Source organism: Cherax quadricarinatus, chromosome 7 (genome assembly GCF_038502225.1).
Source record: "Cherax quadricarinatus isolate ZL_2023a chromosome 7, ASM3850222v1, whole genome shotgun sequence".
Classification (NCBI taxonomy): Eukaryota; Metazoa; Arthropoda; class Malacostraca; order Decapoda; family Parastacidae; genus Cherax; species Cherax quadricarinatus.
In genome coordinates this window covers 66,395,022-66,412,621 of record NC_091298.1, presented here as the reverse complement: position 1 = coordinate 66,412,621, position 17,600 = coordinate 66,395,022, and the positions used below count along the sequence as shown (strand labels likewise).

Sequence of the window (17,600 nt, the reverse complement as noted above, 5' to 3'; positions counted from 1 at the left end):
TGGCATAATAAAGAATATAATTAACATAGAAACCTGATATATACTCTAAAATGAATAAAATATGTCATTCATATAGTGGTATGGGCAGTGTCAGCGGTGGCCGAGAGTTTGTCTGGAGACCGGGCAAAATACTTCATGAATAATTTGGGTAATATCATCTATTCGGCTTATTTATCTATCTCACTTCATCTAATATGACATAATAAACAATATAAATAACATAGAAACCTGATATATACTCTAAAATGAATAAAATGTCATTCATGTAGTGGTATGGGGAGTGTCGGCGGTGGACTAGAGTTTGTCTGGAGACCGGGCAAAATACTTTTAATAATAATTTCGCTAACATCATCTATATGGCTAATTTATCTATGACAGTTCATCTAGTATGACATAACAAACAATATAAATAACATAGAAATATGATATATACTCTAGAATGAATAAAATATGTCATTATGTAACAGGTGGAGGCAGCCACAACCGCTCCCTCTTTTTTGTGGTAAACACTGCCATCTAGTGATTGCCTTTTGAAGCCGTCTATTATTATAATTATTATATGTAGTACATTATTATTATGTATGTATTATTATTATACATATTACTATGATTATTATTGTATTATATTATTATACTATTATTATTATACATATTATTATTATTATTATTATTATTATTATTATATAAATAATTTGTAATTTTTATTCACACAAAAAATATAAGATTTACTGTTATTCCTTATTGCAATAATTGTATAAATAATGTCAACCCATTCACGACTGCATATTGGAATGGACAGTGACGTCATTTGTTTACTCTGAAACAGCCAAGCAATGGACCATTTCTCCTAGGTTGAGCTTTATTTCAAGGTACTTTTCGTCATGTAAGCAATCAAAATCATATATATTTCTGTAATATATCTTCCATTCGTTCAAATGAGACTATAAAAACGAGAATACAACCATAAAAACCATACGAAAATACCGCCATGGGGTGGCTAATTTCTGATAGGTGAACTCTATTATTTATGCTTAGATTTCTTTCATTTTTGGCGTACATTAAGAAGCATCTTTCCATCATACATTGCCCAAGTTTCAATAAGATAGTCCAACAAACAAATGAGATACAATTCCCGAGATCAAGAGCAGGAGTCCCTCACCAATGTCAAGGAACCTGCCTTGAGGTCTGCTCGCTTGTGGAAATTTTGCCCGCGTATGGAAGCAAAAAGTCAACCCATCGACTGCTCGTATTTGAAAAAACTCGCATGTGAACACGCTCACAAGTAGAGGTTCCACTGTAGTCAGCCAACTATTTTATATAGTCAAGAATGCACTTGAATATTAAAATTTCCTAAGAAAACACCCAGGGATATATTCTCAATAGCCGAGTACCGAACAAATTTTTCCCAACCAATTATCTTTTTGGTTAGGTCCCGTTGACTTGTTTAAACAAATAATACAGCCTCTCCTCACTTAGTGATGTTCTAATTTACCGATGTCTCGGACTTATGACGGACTCTCTGCCCTGTATTCACACCATAATAATATATATTAGAGCTGATTTCCTCTATTCTGTTTATTACGATATACAGTGCACTACTGTATAAACATTTAAATACACCTACCATCCGACTTACAACCTGCTCGACTTACAACCATGTTTTTTATGCCAAATTTCTGGGAAATAAACAACTATTTGTGTTGTACACAGTGTTTATGCTAAACCTTACAGTGTAAAATACAGTACTAACAGCATAAAAAGTAAAGTGAAACACGAAATACCAAAACAAAACAATAAAATAAAGTCATTACAAAAATGTTATGTTGATATTCAGTAGTAAAGTTCGACTTACGACCATTTCGACTTACGACCGGTTTCTTGGAACCGAACTCTGTCGTAAGTCGGATGGTATGTGTAATCAAGTGAAAGTTGTTGATTATTAAAATTTACTAAGAAAACACCCAGAGATTTATTCTCAGTAGTCAGTCAACTATTTTATATAGTCAAGAATGCACTTGAATATTAAAATTTCCTAAGAACACACCCAGGTATATATTCTCAATAGCCAAGTACCGAACAAATTTTTCCCAACCAATTATCTTTTTGGTTAGGCCCCTTTGTGACTTATTTAAACAAATAATACAGCCTCTCCTCATTTAGTGACGTTCTCATTTACCAATGCCTCGGACTTATGACGGGCTCTGCCCTGTATTCACACCATAATAATATATATTAGAGCTGATTTCCTCTATTCTGTTTATTACGATATACAGGTCCTCCATCACAAATCCGGCATCATTGGGACCTGTAGTGTGCCGGATTACTGAGTTTGCTGAATTACAGAGTGGTTAGGTTAGAATACACTTAATAAAATTAACCAACTTGACTTACACAGTTCATTGAACATCGGCAAAGATCGAACATTTCCGCTACTTTGAGCTCAATTTCAAGGTACTTTTCGTTATGAAAGCAATCAAAATCATGTCTATTTCTGTAATATATCTTCCATTCTATCAAATGAGTCCAAAAAATGAGAATACAACCATAAAACCATACGAAAATATACTGCAAAAGAGGCGGCTAATGGCTGAGAAGTGAACTCCCTTATTTATCGTCCGTCTTTTTTATTTTTGTTGTTCGTTAAGAAGCATCTTTCCATCATACATTGCCCAAGTTTCAATGAGATAGCCCAACAAACAACTGAGAAAAAAAAATATTTACCAAAAATCATATATGGCAAGCCCAAGCCAGGTACTGGAAATAAGTCACTTTGTCTGACTACTCTGGGTTATCCTAGGTTCTCAATACATACACTGCTATGTATGATAATCTATGTAACTGTATTTGTGTATACCTGAATAAAGTTATTTACTTCTAGTCTGTCAACTGAGTACAAGAATCCGCCCATTCACTTATTTCAACTACCCAATAAAGTGGTCAGAAATTGGCAATTTGGCCAATTTCACACAAATTTCAACAGATGCCAATTTCAAAATAGGGTCCAGAATAAACAATGCAGACATTCCTGGCACTAAAATAACATTTTCCCTGTTCATTAGTCACGGCTACAGGCCACTCTTATATTACTCTTGCTTACCATTTTCAATTTTTATTCACAAAAAAAAAAAAAAAAAAAATAGAAGATTTACTGTTATGCAGACTACTGCATTATTTTAATAACTGTATAAATAATGTCAATCCATTCTTGACTCCGTACTGGAATTTGGACTGGCAGGTGGACAGGTATTGGACGGTGATGTCATTTGTTTACTCTTGCGCTTCGCTAAAGGATAGAACATTTTCGCTACTGTGAGCTCAATTTCAAGGTACTTTTCATCATGAAAGCAATCAAAATCATGTCTATTTCTGTAATATATCTTTCACTCTATCAAATGAGACTGAAAAAATGAGAATATAACCATAACAACCATACAAAAATATACCGCTAAGCGGCCGCTAATGGCTGAGAAGTGAACTCCGCTATTTATGGTCTGATTCCTTTCATTTTTGGTGTGCGTGAAGAAGTATCTTTCCATCGTACATTGCCCAAGTTTGAATAAGATAACCCAACAAACAACTGAGAAAATAATAATAATAATAATATCTTTATTTACTACACGTACATGTACAAGGTATACAGGCCTAGCTGACATCAGTGCCAGGTACTAAAAATAAGCCACGTTGACTTTTTTTGGGTTATCCTAGGTTCTCTACACATATGCTGCTGTGTGTGATAATCTATAGTGAGAAAATAACTTTTTTGTTTCATGTTTATGGTGGAGTACGAGTGTATATCATAGTTATCTCTGTGCTATACTCCGTTTTCTCTAAGCCCCCAATACAAGGAGAGGAGAATGGTATTTGTTTACCATATCCTCTTCATAACTCTGTCGAACTGCTCGGTGTTATGCCAAATATTATTCATTCTGGAGTATTTAACATGTTTTATGTTATTTATAATGTTTCTTATGTCATATTAGATCAGTTGTGATAGGCAAATAAGCTGTAGTGTTGATATTAGCGTAATAATACAGCATATTCTCCTGCTTCATGAGACTGAGCTCATGGCAACCGACAGTGGCTTCAAAGCCACCTTATCTTTAATGGATACTGTACTGTGTACGTGCTTTACATAATGAGAAGCATTTCTTTTATTCATTGGAAATATGACTAGGGCTAAAAGTAAGCAGGTTAAAACAATATATGGAGAAAAAGAAATTGGAATGACTTATGCAGCAAGTAGCGCCACCAAACAGTACTAGCAGGTTGGTGTGGCGACCCTGGAAATTTGAAATTATGCTAGCCAAAATTAGTGCCAAATAACTGAAGGAACCGAATAACTGATTGCCGGATTTGTGATGGCGGACCTGTACAGTGCACTACTGTATAAACATTTAAATATATACCAGAAATATTATGAAAGGTGCAAAGGTGACATTAAAGCAGAATGGAGAAAATCAGCTCTAATATGTATTATTTAAGTATGAATACTGGAAGTAGGTTGGTAGACAACAACCACCCAGGGAAGTACTACCGTCCTGCCAGATGACTGTGAAACAGAAACCTGTAACTGTTTTGCATGATGGTAGGATTGCTGGTTTCTTTTTCTGTCTCATAAACACGCTTTATAACAGGGATATCTTGCTACTCCTACTTACACTTTGGTCACACTTCACAGACACACACATGCATATATATATTCATACATCTAGGTTTTTCTCCTTTCTCTAAATAGCTCTTGTTCTTTATTTCTTCTATTGTCCATGGGGAAGTGGAAAAGAATCTTTCCTCTATAAGCCATGCGTGTCGTATGAGGCGACAAAAATGCCGGGAGCAATGGGCTAGTAACCCCTTCTCCTGTAGACATTTACTAAAAAAGAGAAGAAAAACTTTATAAAACTGGGATGCTTGAATGTGCGTGGATGTAGTACGGATGACAAGAAACAGATGATTGCTGATGTTATGAATGAAAAGAAGTTGAATGTCCTGGCCCTAAGCAAAACAAAGCTGAAGGGGGTAGGGGAGTTTCGGTGGGGGGAAATAAATGGGATTAAATCTGGAGTATCTGAGAGAGTTAGAGCAAAGGAAGGGGTAGCAGTAATGTTGAATGATCAGTTATGGAAGGAGAAAAGAGAATATGAATGTGTAAATTCAAGAATTATGTGGATTAAAGTAAAGGTTGGATGTGAGAAGTGGGTCATAATAAGCGTGTATGCACCTGGAGAAGAGAGGAATGCAGAGGAGAGAGAGAGATTTTGGGAGATGTTAAGTGAATGTATAGGAGCCTTTGAACCAAGTGAGAGAGTAATTGTGGTAGGGGACCTGAATGCTAAAGTAGGAGAAACTTTTAGAGAGGGTGTGGTACGTAAGTTTGGGGTGCCAGGTGTAAATGATAATGGGAGCCCTTTGATTGAACTTTGTATAGAAAGGGGTTTAGTTATAGGTAATACATATTTTAAGAAAAGGAGGATAAATAAGTATACAAGATATGATGTAGGGCGAAATGACAGTAGTTTGTTGGATTATGTATTGGTAGATAAGACTGTTGAGTAGACTTCAGGATGTACATGTTTATAGAGGGGCCACAGATATATCAGATCACTTTCTAGTCGTAGCTACACTGAAAGTAAAAGGTAGATGGGATACAAGGAGAATAGAAGCATCAGGGAAGAGAGAGATGAAGGTTTATAAACTAAAAGAGGAGGCAGTTAGGGTAAGATATAAACAGCTATTGGAGGATAGATGGGCTAATGAGAGCATAGGCAATGGGGTCGAAGAGGTATGGGGTAGGTTTAAAAATGTAGTGTTAGAGTGTTCAGCAGAAGTTTGTGGTTACAGGAAAGTGGGTGCGGGAGGGAAGAGGAGCGATTGGTGGAATGATGATGTAAAGAGAGTAGTAAGGGAGAAAAAGTTAGCATATGAGAAGTTTATACAAAGTAGAAGTGATGCAAGGAGGGAAGAGTATATGGAGAAAAAGAGAGAGGTTAAGAGAGTGGTGAAGCAATGTAAAAAGAGAGCAAATGAGAGAGTGGGTGAGATGTTATCAACAAATTTTGTTGAAAATAAGAAAAAGTTTTGGAGTGAGATTAACAAGTTAAGAAAGCTTAGAGAACAAATGGATTTGTCAGTTAAAAATAGGAGAGGAGAGTTATTAAATGGAGAGATAGAGGTATTGGGAAGATGGAGGGAATATTTTGAGGAATTTTAAATGTTGATGAAGATAGGGAAGCTGTGATTTCGTGTTTACCTGGAGTTTACCTGGAGAGAGTTCCGGGGGTCAACGCCCCCGCGGCCCGGTCTGTGACCATGCCTCCTGGTGGATCAGCGCCTGATCAACCAGGCTGTTGCTGCTGGCTGCACGCAAACCAACGTACGAGCCACAGCCCAGCTGATCAGGAACTGACTTTAGGTGCTTGTCCAGTGCTAGCTTGAAGGCTGCCAGGGGTCTGTTGGTAATCCCCCTTATGTGTGCTGGGAGGCAGTTGAACAGTCTTGGGCCCCTGACACTTATTGTATGGTCTCTTAACGTGCTAGTGACACCCCTGCTTTTCATTGGGGGGATGGTGCATCGTCTGCCAAGTCTTTTGCTTTCGTAGTGAGTGATTTTCGTGTGCAAGTTCGGTACTAGTCCCTCTAGGATTTTCCAGGTGTATATAATCATGTATCTCTCCCTCCTGCGTTCCAGGGAATACAGGTTTAGGAACCTCAAGCGCTCCCAGTAATTGAGGTGTTTTATCTCCGTTATGCGCGCCGTGAAAGTTCTCTGTACATTTTCTAGGTCGGCAATTTCACCTGCCTTGAAAGGTGCTGTTAATGTGCAGCAATATTCCAGCCTAGATAGAACAAGTGACCTGAAGAGTGTCATCATGGGCTTGGCCTCCCTAGTTTTGAAGGTTCTCATTATCCATCTTGTCATTTTTCTAGCAGATGCGATTGATACAATGTTATGGTCCTTGAAGGTGAGATCCTCCGACATAATCACTCCCAGGTCTTTGACGTTGGTGTTTCGCTCTATTTTGTGGCCAGAATTTGTTTTGTACTCTGATGAAGATTTAATTTCCTCATGTTTACCATATCTGAGTAATTGAAATTTCTCATCGTTGAACTTCATATTGTTTTCTGCAGCCCACTGAAAGATTTGGTTGATGTCCGCCTGGAGCCTTGCAGTGTCTGCAATGGAAGACACTGTCATGCAGATTCGGGTGTCATCTGCAAAGGAAGACACGGTGCTGTGGCTGACATCCTTGTCTGTGTCGGATATGAGGATGAGGAACAAGATGGGAGCGAGTACTGTGCCTTGTGGAACAGAGCTTTTCACCGTAGCTGCCTCGGACTTTACTCTGTTGACGACTACTCTCTGTGTTCTGTTAGTGAGGAAATTATAGATCCATCGACCGACTTTTCCTGTTATTCCTTTAGCACGCACTTTGTGCACTATTACGCCATGGTCACACTTGTCGAAGGCTTTTGCAAAGTCTGTATATATTACATCTGCATTCTTTTTGTCTTCTAGTGCATTTAGGACCTTGTCGTAGTGATCCAATAGTTGAGACAGACAGGAGCGACCTGTTCTAAACCCATGTTGCCCTGGGTTGTGTAAATGATGGGTTTCTAGATGGGTGGTGATCTTGCTTCTTAGGACCCTTTCAAAGATTTTTATGATATGGGATGTTAGTGCTATTGGTCTGTAGTTCTTTGCTGTTGCTTTACTGCCCCCTTTGTGGAGTGGGGCTATGTCTGTTGTTTTTAGTAACTGTGGGACGACCCCCGTGTCCATGCTCCCTCTCCATAGGATGGAAAAGGCTCGTGATAGGGGCTTCTTGCAGTTCTTGATGAACACAGAGTTCCATGAGTCTGGCCCTGGGGTAGAGTGCATGGGCATGTCATTTATCGCCTGTTCGAAGTCATTTGGCGTCAGGATAACATCGGATAGGCTTGTGTTAATCAAATTTTGTGGCTCTCTCATAAAAAATTCATTTTGATCTTCGAGTCTCGGTCTGGTTAGCGGCTTGCTAAAAACTGAGTCATATTGGGACTTGAGTAGCTCACTCATTTCCTTGCTGTCATCTGTGTAGGACTCATCTTGTTTAAGTAGGGGAAAGGAGGAATAACATCTTGTAGGAGTGAGGAAGAGCCAGTTGTGAGTGTGGGGGAAGTTCGTGAGGCAGTAGGTAAAATGAAAGGGGGTAAGGCAGCCAGGATTGATGGGATAAAGATAGAAATGTTAAAAGCAGGTGGGGATATAGTTTTGGAGTGGTTGGTACAATTATTTAATAAATGTATGGAAGAGGGTAAGGTACCTAGGGATTGGCAGAGAGCATGCATAGTTCCTTTGTATAAAGGCAAAGGGGATAAAAGAGAGTGCAAAAATTATAGGGGGATAAGTCTGTTGAGTATACCTGGTAAAGTGTATGGTAGAGTTATTATTGAAAGAATTAAGAGTAAGACGGAGAATAGGATAGCAGATGAACAAGGAGGCTTTAGGAAAGGTAGGGGGTGTGTGGACCAGGTGTTTACAGTGAAACATATAAGTGAACAGTATTTAGATAAGGCTAAAGAGGTTTTTGTGGCATTTATGGATTTGGAAAAGGTGTATGACAGGGTGGATAGGGGGGCAATGTGGCAGATGTTGCAGGTGTATGGTGTAGGAGGAAGGTTACTGAAAGCAGTGAAGAGTTTATACGAGGATAGTGAGGCTCAAGTTAGAGTATGTAGGAAAGAAGGAAATTATTTCCCAGTAAAAGTAGGCCTTAGACAAGGATGTGTGATGTCACCGTGGTTGTTTAATATATTTATAGATGGGGTTGTAAGAGAAGTAAATGCGAGGGTCTTGGCAAGAGGCGTGGAGTTAAAAGATAAAGAATCACACATAAAGTGGGAGTTGTCACAGTTGCTCTTTGCTGATGACACTGTGCTCTTGGGAGATTCTGAAGAGAAGTTGCAGAGATTGGTGGATGAATTTGGTAGGGTGTGCAAAAGAAGAAAATTAAAAGTGAATACAGGAAAGAGTAAGGTTATGAGGATAAAAAGATTAGGTGATGAAAGATTGGATATCAGATTGGAAGGAGAGAGTATGGAGGAGGTGAATGTATTCAGATATTTGGGAGTGGACGTGTCAGCGGATGGGTCTATGAAAGATGAGGTGAATCATAGAATTGATGAGGGGAAAAGGGTGAGTGGTGCACTTAGGAGTCTGTGGAGACAAAGAATTTTGTCCTTGGAGGCAAAGAGGGGATTTATGAGAGTATAGTTTTACCAACGCTGTTATATGGGTGTGAAGCATGGGTGATGAATGTTGCAGCGAGGAGAAGGCTGGAGGCAGTGGAGATGTCATGTCTGAGGGCAATGTGTGGTGTGAATATAATGCAGAGAATTCGTAGTTTGGAAGTTAGGAGGAGGTGCGGGATTACCAAAACGGTTGTCCAGAGGGCTGAGGAAGGGTTGTTGAGGTGGTTCGGACATGTAGAGAGAATGGAGCAAAACAGAATGACTTCAAGAGTGTATCAGTCTGTAGTGGAAGGAAGGCGGGGTAGGGGTCGGCTTAGGAAAGGTTGGAGGGAGGGGGTAAAGGAGGTTTTGTGTGCGAGGGGCTTGGACTTCCAGCAGGCATGCGTGAGCGTGTTTGATAGGAGTGAATGGAGACAAATGGTTTTTAATACTTGACGTGCTGTTGGAGTGTGAGCAAAGTAACATTTATGAAGGGGTTCAGGAAAACCGGCAGGCCAGACTTGAGTCCTGGAGATGGGAAGTACAGTGCCTGCACTCTGAAGGAGGGGTGTTAATGTTGCAGTTTAAAAACTGTAATGTAAAGCACCCTTCTGGCAAGACAGTGATGGAGTGAATGATGGTGAAAGTTTTTTTTTTCGGGTCACCCTGCCTTGGTGGGAATCGGCCAGTGTGATAATAAAAAAAAAATAATAATACTGGGTAGAGAGCCTGTCATGTAGTGTTAATGTGTAGTGAGTGTTGTATAATGTTGTTGATGTGTAGTGGATGGTTGAGAATAGTTGCATGTGTAAGGCTCTGAAGTTTCTGGCAATAAGTGAAACGTGGTGTACAATGGCAATTTGTAGTGCTAGCAGCCCCTATTCTCTCGTACAGCATCATACTTCTGTTTTTAATCATTGTTTATCTCTTTTCAATAAAAAATAAAAATAAAAAATTTGCTTTTAATTACATTGAAAACAATGTACAACAGATTTTTCCTGTAATTTTCAGTTGCAAATTATTTTAATGTAAGGCTGATGAAGTAGTACGTATGGGAGTGAGCATCTGGGGATATTACTGCTCTGCAGCTCCTATGGATGAGCCGCCTCTGGTGGTATCATTTTAAGAGTGAGGACATGTGCCGTATCCATGAGCTTAAGTGGTTCCATGGTGACAGAAATAAAGTGAAGATGGGTCTTGTGGCACTGTATGTCTGACTCCTCGATAAAAAGCACTCAAGAGCTAGTGAAATTTCTTGAACTAAATTTTACAGGTTTTTAATTGCTGTTCAGATTAAAATGTTGAGACACTTAGGTAACAATTGGGAATCTATTCAGGAAATGTTTCGCCACACAGTGGCTTCATCAGTCCAATACAAAGCAGAAAGGTGTAAGGAGAGGAGGAGTTTGAGGTAATCAGTCCCTCAGCCTGGAGTCGGTGTGTTCAGTCCATCAAGCGAATTCTTCAACACTTGTCCAAGCTTTGGACGAAGACCTACTTAGACTGGTGGATGGTTCCACTATGACCTCACCTATTTCTGCTTCGCCTCACCTGACTACAGTATATAAGCCACATCTACAGCCCTTTGCTATACATTCTACAAGATTGATGGACTGAACACATCAACTCCAGGCTGAGGGACTTATTATCTCAAAATCCTCCTCTCCTTACACCTCTCTGCTTCCTGAATAAAGATTCCTATATGTTGCATAAGTGTCTCAATCTTCAACTTGTCGGGTTTTTAAACCATTCATAACACACATTGTAATACACTATACATAAAGACACTAATACAGTGGACCCCCGGTTAACGATATTTTTTCATTCCAGAAGTATGTTCAGGTGCCAGTACTGACCGAATTTGTTCCCATAAGAAATATTGAGAAGTAGATTAGTCCATTTCAGACCCCCAAACATACATGTACAAACGCACTTACATAAATACACTTACATAATTGGTCGCATTGGGAGGTGATTGTTATGCGGGGGTCCACTGTATTTCATTTTAACCCGTAAACGGTCCAAACGTATATATACGTTTTTTCAACATTTGAAAGTATGTAAAAAAAGTAGATCTTTTTGTTTTGTTACATTTGAAAATGTGTAAAAAAACTTGGATCTCCTTTTTTTGTTTTTGTTATATTTGAAAATATGTAAAAAACGTAGATCTGCTTTTGTAGCATTACACATGTGAATGTAGATCTATATGATGTACAGGTGGTCCTCGACTTATGATGGGGTTATGTTCCAGCGAACCTGTTGTAAGTTGAAAATATTGCAAGTCGAATATGAATGTGATATTCTGAATAAGTTAGTAAATAAATAACTACTGTCACTGAATAAGTAAATAAACAAATAATTAATATAACTAACTAATACAGTGGACCCTCGACCAGCGATATTAATCCGTTCCTGAGAGCTCATCGTTAATCGAAATTATCGTTAGTCGAGTTAATTTTCCCCATAAGAAATAATGGAAATCAAATTAATCCGTGCAAGACACCCAAAAGTATTGAAAAAAAAATTTTACCACATGAAATATTAATTTCAATACACACAAACTGAAGAAGACATGCACAGTTACATGACACTTACCTTTATTGAAGATCTGGTGATGATTGATGGGATGGGAGGAGGGGAGAGTGTTGATGGTGTTAGTGTTTAGAAGGGCAATTCCCTTCTTCTTTTAATGCCACTAGGACCAGCTTGAGAGTCACTGGACCTCTGTCGCACAACGTATCTGTCCATAGAGGCCTGTACCTCCCGTTCCTTTATGACATTCCTAAAGTGTTTCACAACATTGTCATTGTCACAATTAAACACTTGTTTATGTTTCAATTCTTCACTGTCTATGTACTCCTTGAATTCCTGCACATATTTTTCAGCTGCTTTTTGGTCCAAACTGGCAGCTTTACCATGCCTTATCACACTATGTATGCCACTACAATTCTTAAATCTCTCAAACCAACCTTTGCTGGCCTTAAATTCACTCGCATCACCACTAGTTGCTGGTATTTTTCTAATTAAATCATCATGCAACTTCCTAGCCTTTTTTTTATTTATTTATTTATTTATTAACAATTTGAGCACACATACAGAGGTACAAAAAAATACAGATAAGAGCAGCATGCCAAAGCCACTTATACTATGCATAGCATTACGGGCTGGCTTAAAATTAACTTAAGATTAACTAAGCAATGATGAAATCAGTGATAAAACATTAATGTAAACAGATTACTATAAAGCACAAGTGAGTATTACAAAGACAGGTCATATGGTTGCATATGATCGCTTGAGAGATGCTATCTCCTGCTATCTGTTTTTCATTTATCCACACCAATAACGTCTCTCAACATCTTCTATCACTTGCGATCTCAGTTTCAAAAAAACAGTTGCACCTTTGGCAAGAACAGCTTCCTTGATTGTCGTTTTCTTGGCCACATTAGTAGCAATGGTTGATTGGGGTTTTGTGTACAACCTGGCCAGCTCAGAGACACGCACTCCACTTTCATACTTAGCAATGATCTCTTTCTTCATGTCTATAGTAATTCTCACCCTTTTTGCTGTAGGGTTGGCACTAGAAGCTTTCTTGGGGCCCATGGTGACTTATTTTGCAGGTGCAATCACTAAAAAGGCTGTGATAATATGAAATGTTCCGATTGTATGCTTGGAAGCGACCACGGTGGCTGGCTGGCTTGTAAACACTGGCCAGAAGTGGACACGTCTCAGACGGAACGAATAGTGTTGGTCGAGTTTTTTAGAGCTAGTCGAGGAAAAATTTTTGCGTTAAAATGTATCGCTGGTCGGATTTATCGTTAATCGATGCCATCGTTGGTCGAGGGTCCACTGTACCAGTATTGAGAAGTAAATAAATGAATACAAGTTATGGACTTTCTCCCTTCATGCTGAATAATCATCTTAACACAAATAACCCGCACATAAAAGAGAGAAGCTTACGACGACGTTTCGGTCCGACTTGGACCATTGACAAAGTCACACTAACCAGAAGTGGAGCAGGACGGCTATATATAGGCAGGAAGAGGTGATGGTGGTAGTAGTAGTAGTAGTAGTACAAGAATAGTATATAATACCATTGACTTTATCAATGGTCCAAGTCGGACCGAAACGTCGTCGTAAGCTTCCCTCTTTTATGTGCGGGTTATTTGTGTATCGTTCCAGTCACTGTATTGTGCTTTTTTTTGTTATTTAATCATCTTAAATTTCATCTCCAAAGTAATTTCTCTCGCACCATTGTCAAGTCGAAATATCATAAGTCAAACCATCATAAGTTGAGGAGCACCTGTAATTGATACAAGCAGTGATACGTTATAGTTATTCAGTGCCTTCAATTTCACAGGAAACGTGTCTTCATACTGGGTCCGTCACATCATGTTCGGTTATCTGGTTGTGCACTATCTTCTCTAACCAAGTATCGAACACCTCTTTATGATCTGATAGTTGATCAACAAGGTAAGTGTTATTTTTCTCAGTTGTGTTTTAAGAAGGAAATAATTTATCAAATGTTAGTGATAAGATTATCCATTGGTGGGATAGAGCACCAATGTTGCATCCAGTGGTGGGATGGAGCACCAATGTTGCATCCAGTGGTGGGATGGAGCACCAATGTTGCATCCAGTGGTGGGATGGAGCACCAATGTTGCATCCAGTGGTGGGATGGAGCACCAATGTTGCATCCAGTGGTGGGATGGAGCACCAATGTTGCATCCAGTGGTGGGATGGAGCACCGATGTTGCATCCAGTGGTGGGATGGAGCACCAGTGTTACATCTAGTGGTGGGATGGAGCACCAATGTTACATCTAGTGGTGGGATGGAGCACCAATGTTACATCTAGTGGTGGGATGGAGCACCAATGTTGCATCCAGTGGTGGGATGGAGCACCAATGTTGCATCCAGTGGTGGGATGGAGCACCAATGTTGCATCCAGTGGTGGGATGGAGCACCAATGTTGCATCCAGTGGTGGGATGGAGCACCAATGTTGCATCCAGTGGTGGGATGGAGCACCAATGTTGCATCCAGTGGTGGGATGGAGCACCAATGTTGCATCCAGTGGTGGGATGGAGCACCAATGTTGCATCCAGTGGTGGGATGGAGCACCAATGTTGCATCCAGTGGTGGGATGGAGCACCAATGTTGCATCCAGTGGTGGGATGGAGCACCGATGTTGCATCCAGTGGTGGGATGGAGCACCAGTGTTACATCCAGTGGTGGGATGGAGCACCAATGTTACATCTAGTGGTGGGATGGAGCACCAATGTTACATCTAGTGGTGGGATGGAGCACCAATGTTACATCTAGTGGTGGGATGGAGCACCAATGTTACATCTAGTGGTGGGATGGAGCACCAATGTTACATCTAGTGGTGGGATGGAGCACCAATGTTACATCTAGTGGTGGGATGGAGCACCAATGTTACATCTAGTGGTGGGATGGAGCACCAATGTTACATCTAGTGGTGGGATGGAGCACCAATGTTACATCTAGTGGTGGGATGGAGTACCAATGTTACATCTAGTGGTGGGATGGAGTACCAATGTTACATCTAGTGGTGGGATGGAGTACCAATGTTACATCTAGTGGTGGGATGGAGTACCAATGTTACATCTAGTGGTGGGATGGAGCACCAATGTTACATCTAGTGGTGGGATGGAGCACCAATGTTACATCTAGTGGTGGGATGGAGCACCAGTGTTGCATCTAGTGGTGGGATGGAGCACCAATGTTACATCTAGTGGTGGGATGGAGCACCAATGTTACATCTAGTGGTGGGATGGAGCACCAATGTTACATCTAGTGGTGGGATGGAGCACCAATGTTACATCTAGTGGTGGGATGGAGTACCAATGTTACATCTAGTGGTGGGATGGAGTACCAATGTTACATCTAGTGGTGGGATGGAGTACCAATGTTACATCTAGTGGTGGGATGGAGTACCAATGTTACATCTAGTGGTGGGATGGAGCACCAATGTTACATCTAGTGGTGGGATGGAGCACCAATGTTACATCTAGTGGTGGGATGGAGCACCAGTGTTGCATCTAGTGGTGGGATGGAGCACCAATGTTACATCTAGTGGTGGGATGGAGCACCAATGTTACATCTAGTGGTGGGATGGAGCACCAATGTTACATCTAGTGGTGGGATGGAGCACCAATGTTACATCTAGTGGTGGGATGGAGCACCAATGTTACATCTAGTGGTGGGATGGAGCACCAATGTTACATCTAGTGGTGGGATGGAGCACCAATGTTACATCTAGTGGTGGGATGGAGCACCAATGTTACATCTAGTGGTGGGATGGAGCACCAATGTTACATCTAGTGGTGGGATGGAGTACCAATGTTACATCTAGTGGTGGGATGGAGTACCAATGTTACATCTAGTGGTGGGATGGAGTACCAATGTTACATCTAGTGGTGGGATGGAGTACCAATGTTACATCTAGTGGTGGGATGGAGTACCAATGTTACATCTAGTGGTGGGATGGAGCACCAATGTTACATCTAGTGGTGGGATGGAGCACCAATGTTACATCTAGTGGTGGGATGGAGCACCAGTGTTGCATCTAGTGGTGGGATGGAGCACCAATGTTACATCTAGTGGTGGGATGGAGCACCAATGTTACATCTAGTGGTGGGATGGAGCACCAATGTTACATCTAGTGGTGGGATGGAGCACCAATGTTACATCTAGTGGTGGGATGGAGTACCAATGTTACATCTAGTGGTGGGATGGAGTACCAATGTTACATCTAGTGGTGGGATGGAGTACCAATGTTACATCTAGTGGTGGGATGGAGTACCAATGTTACATCTAGTGGTGGGATGGAGCACCAATGTTACATCTAGTGGTGGGATGGAGCACCAATGTTACATCTAGTGGTGGGATGGAGCACCAGTGTTGCATCTAGTGGTGGGATGGAGCACCAATGTTACATCTAGTGGTGGGATGGAGCACCAATGTTACATCTAGTGGTGGGATGGAGCACCAATGTTACATCTAGTGGTGGGATGGAGCACCAGTGTTGCATCTAGTGGTGGGATGGAGCACCAATGTTACATCTAGTGGTGGGATGGAGCACCAATGTTACATCTAGTGGTGGGATGGAGCACCAATGTTACATCTAGTGGTGGGATGGAGCACCAGTGTTGCATCTAGTGGTGGGATGGAGCACCAATGTTACATCTAGTGGTGGGATGGAGCACCAGTGTTGCATGTCTTACTACACTGCGACAATTAGGCTGAGTTATTAGTGTGTGAAAAAGATTTAGTGCTTTATTTTGAATTTTTTTTTTAACACGTTGGCCGTTTCCCACCAGGAATTAAGTGGGAATAAAGTAGCTATTTGCATTTTTATTGGCTATTTGTATTATTATAAATAAATAACATTGGCTTTTTAAAACATAAAGTAAATGTACCTGTGAATATAAGGGAAATTATAAAAATAAACCAGTTTTCATATCTTGTAAATACTTCCTAAAAACAGATATGGAAATACAGTGGACCCCCGCATAACGATCACCTCCAAATGCGACCAATTATGTAAGTGTATTTATGTAAGTGCGTTTGTACGTGTATGTTTGGGGGTCTGAAACTGACTAATCTACTTCACAATATTCCTTATGGGAAAAAATTCGGTCAGTACTGGCACCTGAACATACTACTGGAATGAAAAAAGTTCGTTAACCGGGGGTCCACAGTATAAAGGAAATGATTAAGAAATTGTAGGTATAGTGAATAGTGAGAAATTAATGAAAATTATGATCTGATGAAATATCACAGCTGATTTTAAAAAGTATGCAAAGAAAAGCTGTCTAGATTTTTTAAATGCCATTAAAGAAGAGAGGATAATATAAAAATTAAGTGCTCAAGGATCATGAAATCAAGCTATCAAAATTTGTTTTCCCCCAGAATGTGACTGCAGCATTTTGATAATATTCCTTTATAGGGCAAGGAGCTAGTAATCCCTTCTGTCTAAATTACTAAATGTAAATAGAAGAAAAACTTTTGTCGTCTTTTTTGAGTCACTCAGTCTCTGTGGGCGATGGCCAGTGTGTCATAAAATAAATATACATGTATATATTATATTATCTCCATGGGGAAGCGGAAAAGAATCCTTCCTTTGTATGCCATGCGTGTCCTAAGAGGTGACTAAAATGCCGGGAGTAAGGGGCTAGTAACTCCTTCTGTATAAATTGCTAAATTTCAAAAGAAAAGCTTTTCTTTTTCTTTTTAGGTCACCCTGCCTTGGTGGGATGTGGCCAGTGTGTTGAACACAAACAATATTCCTTGATATGTTACGTGTCTTATATATTAATTTCTTAAAGGTATATGTACTGTAATTGCTTTTAGCATCATTTATAGAATTTAATT

General features: G+C 40.1%; 1 protein-coding gene across 1 annotated transcript in view; it reads left to right on the top strand.

Annotated features, from left to right (window-relative positions):
* LOC128687071 (protein MEMO1) overlaps positions 1–17,600 on the top strand; it is a 65,636-nt gene that overhangs the window by 32,726 nt on the left and 15,310 nt on the right. The window contains exon 4 of the mRNA XM_070082652.1: positions 13,565–13,677. Coding sequence (XP_069938753.1) covers positions 13,565–13,677 — 113 coding nt within the window. The remainder of the gene's footprint in view (positions 1–13,564; positions 13,678–17,600) is intronic.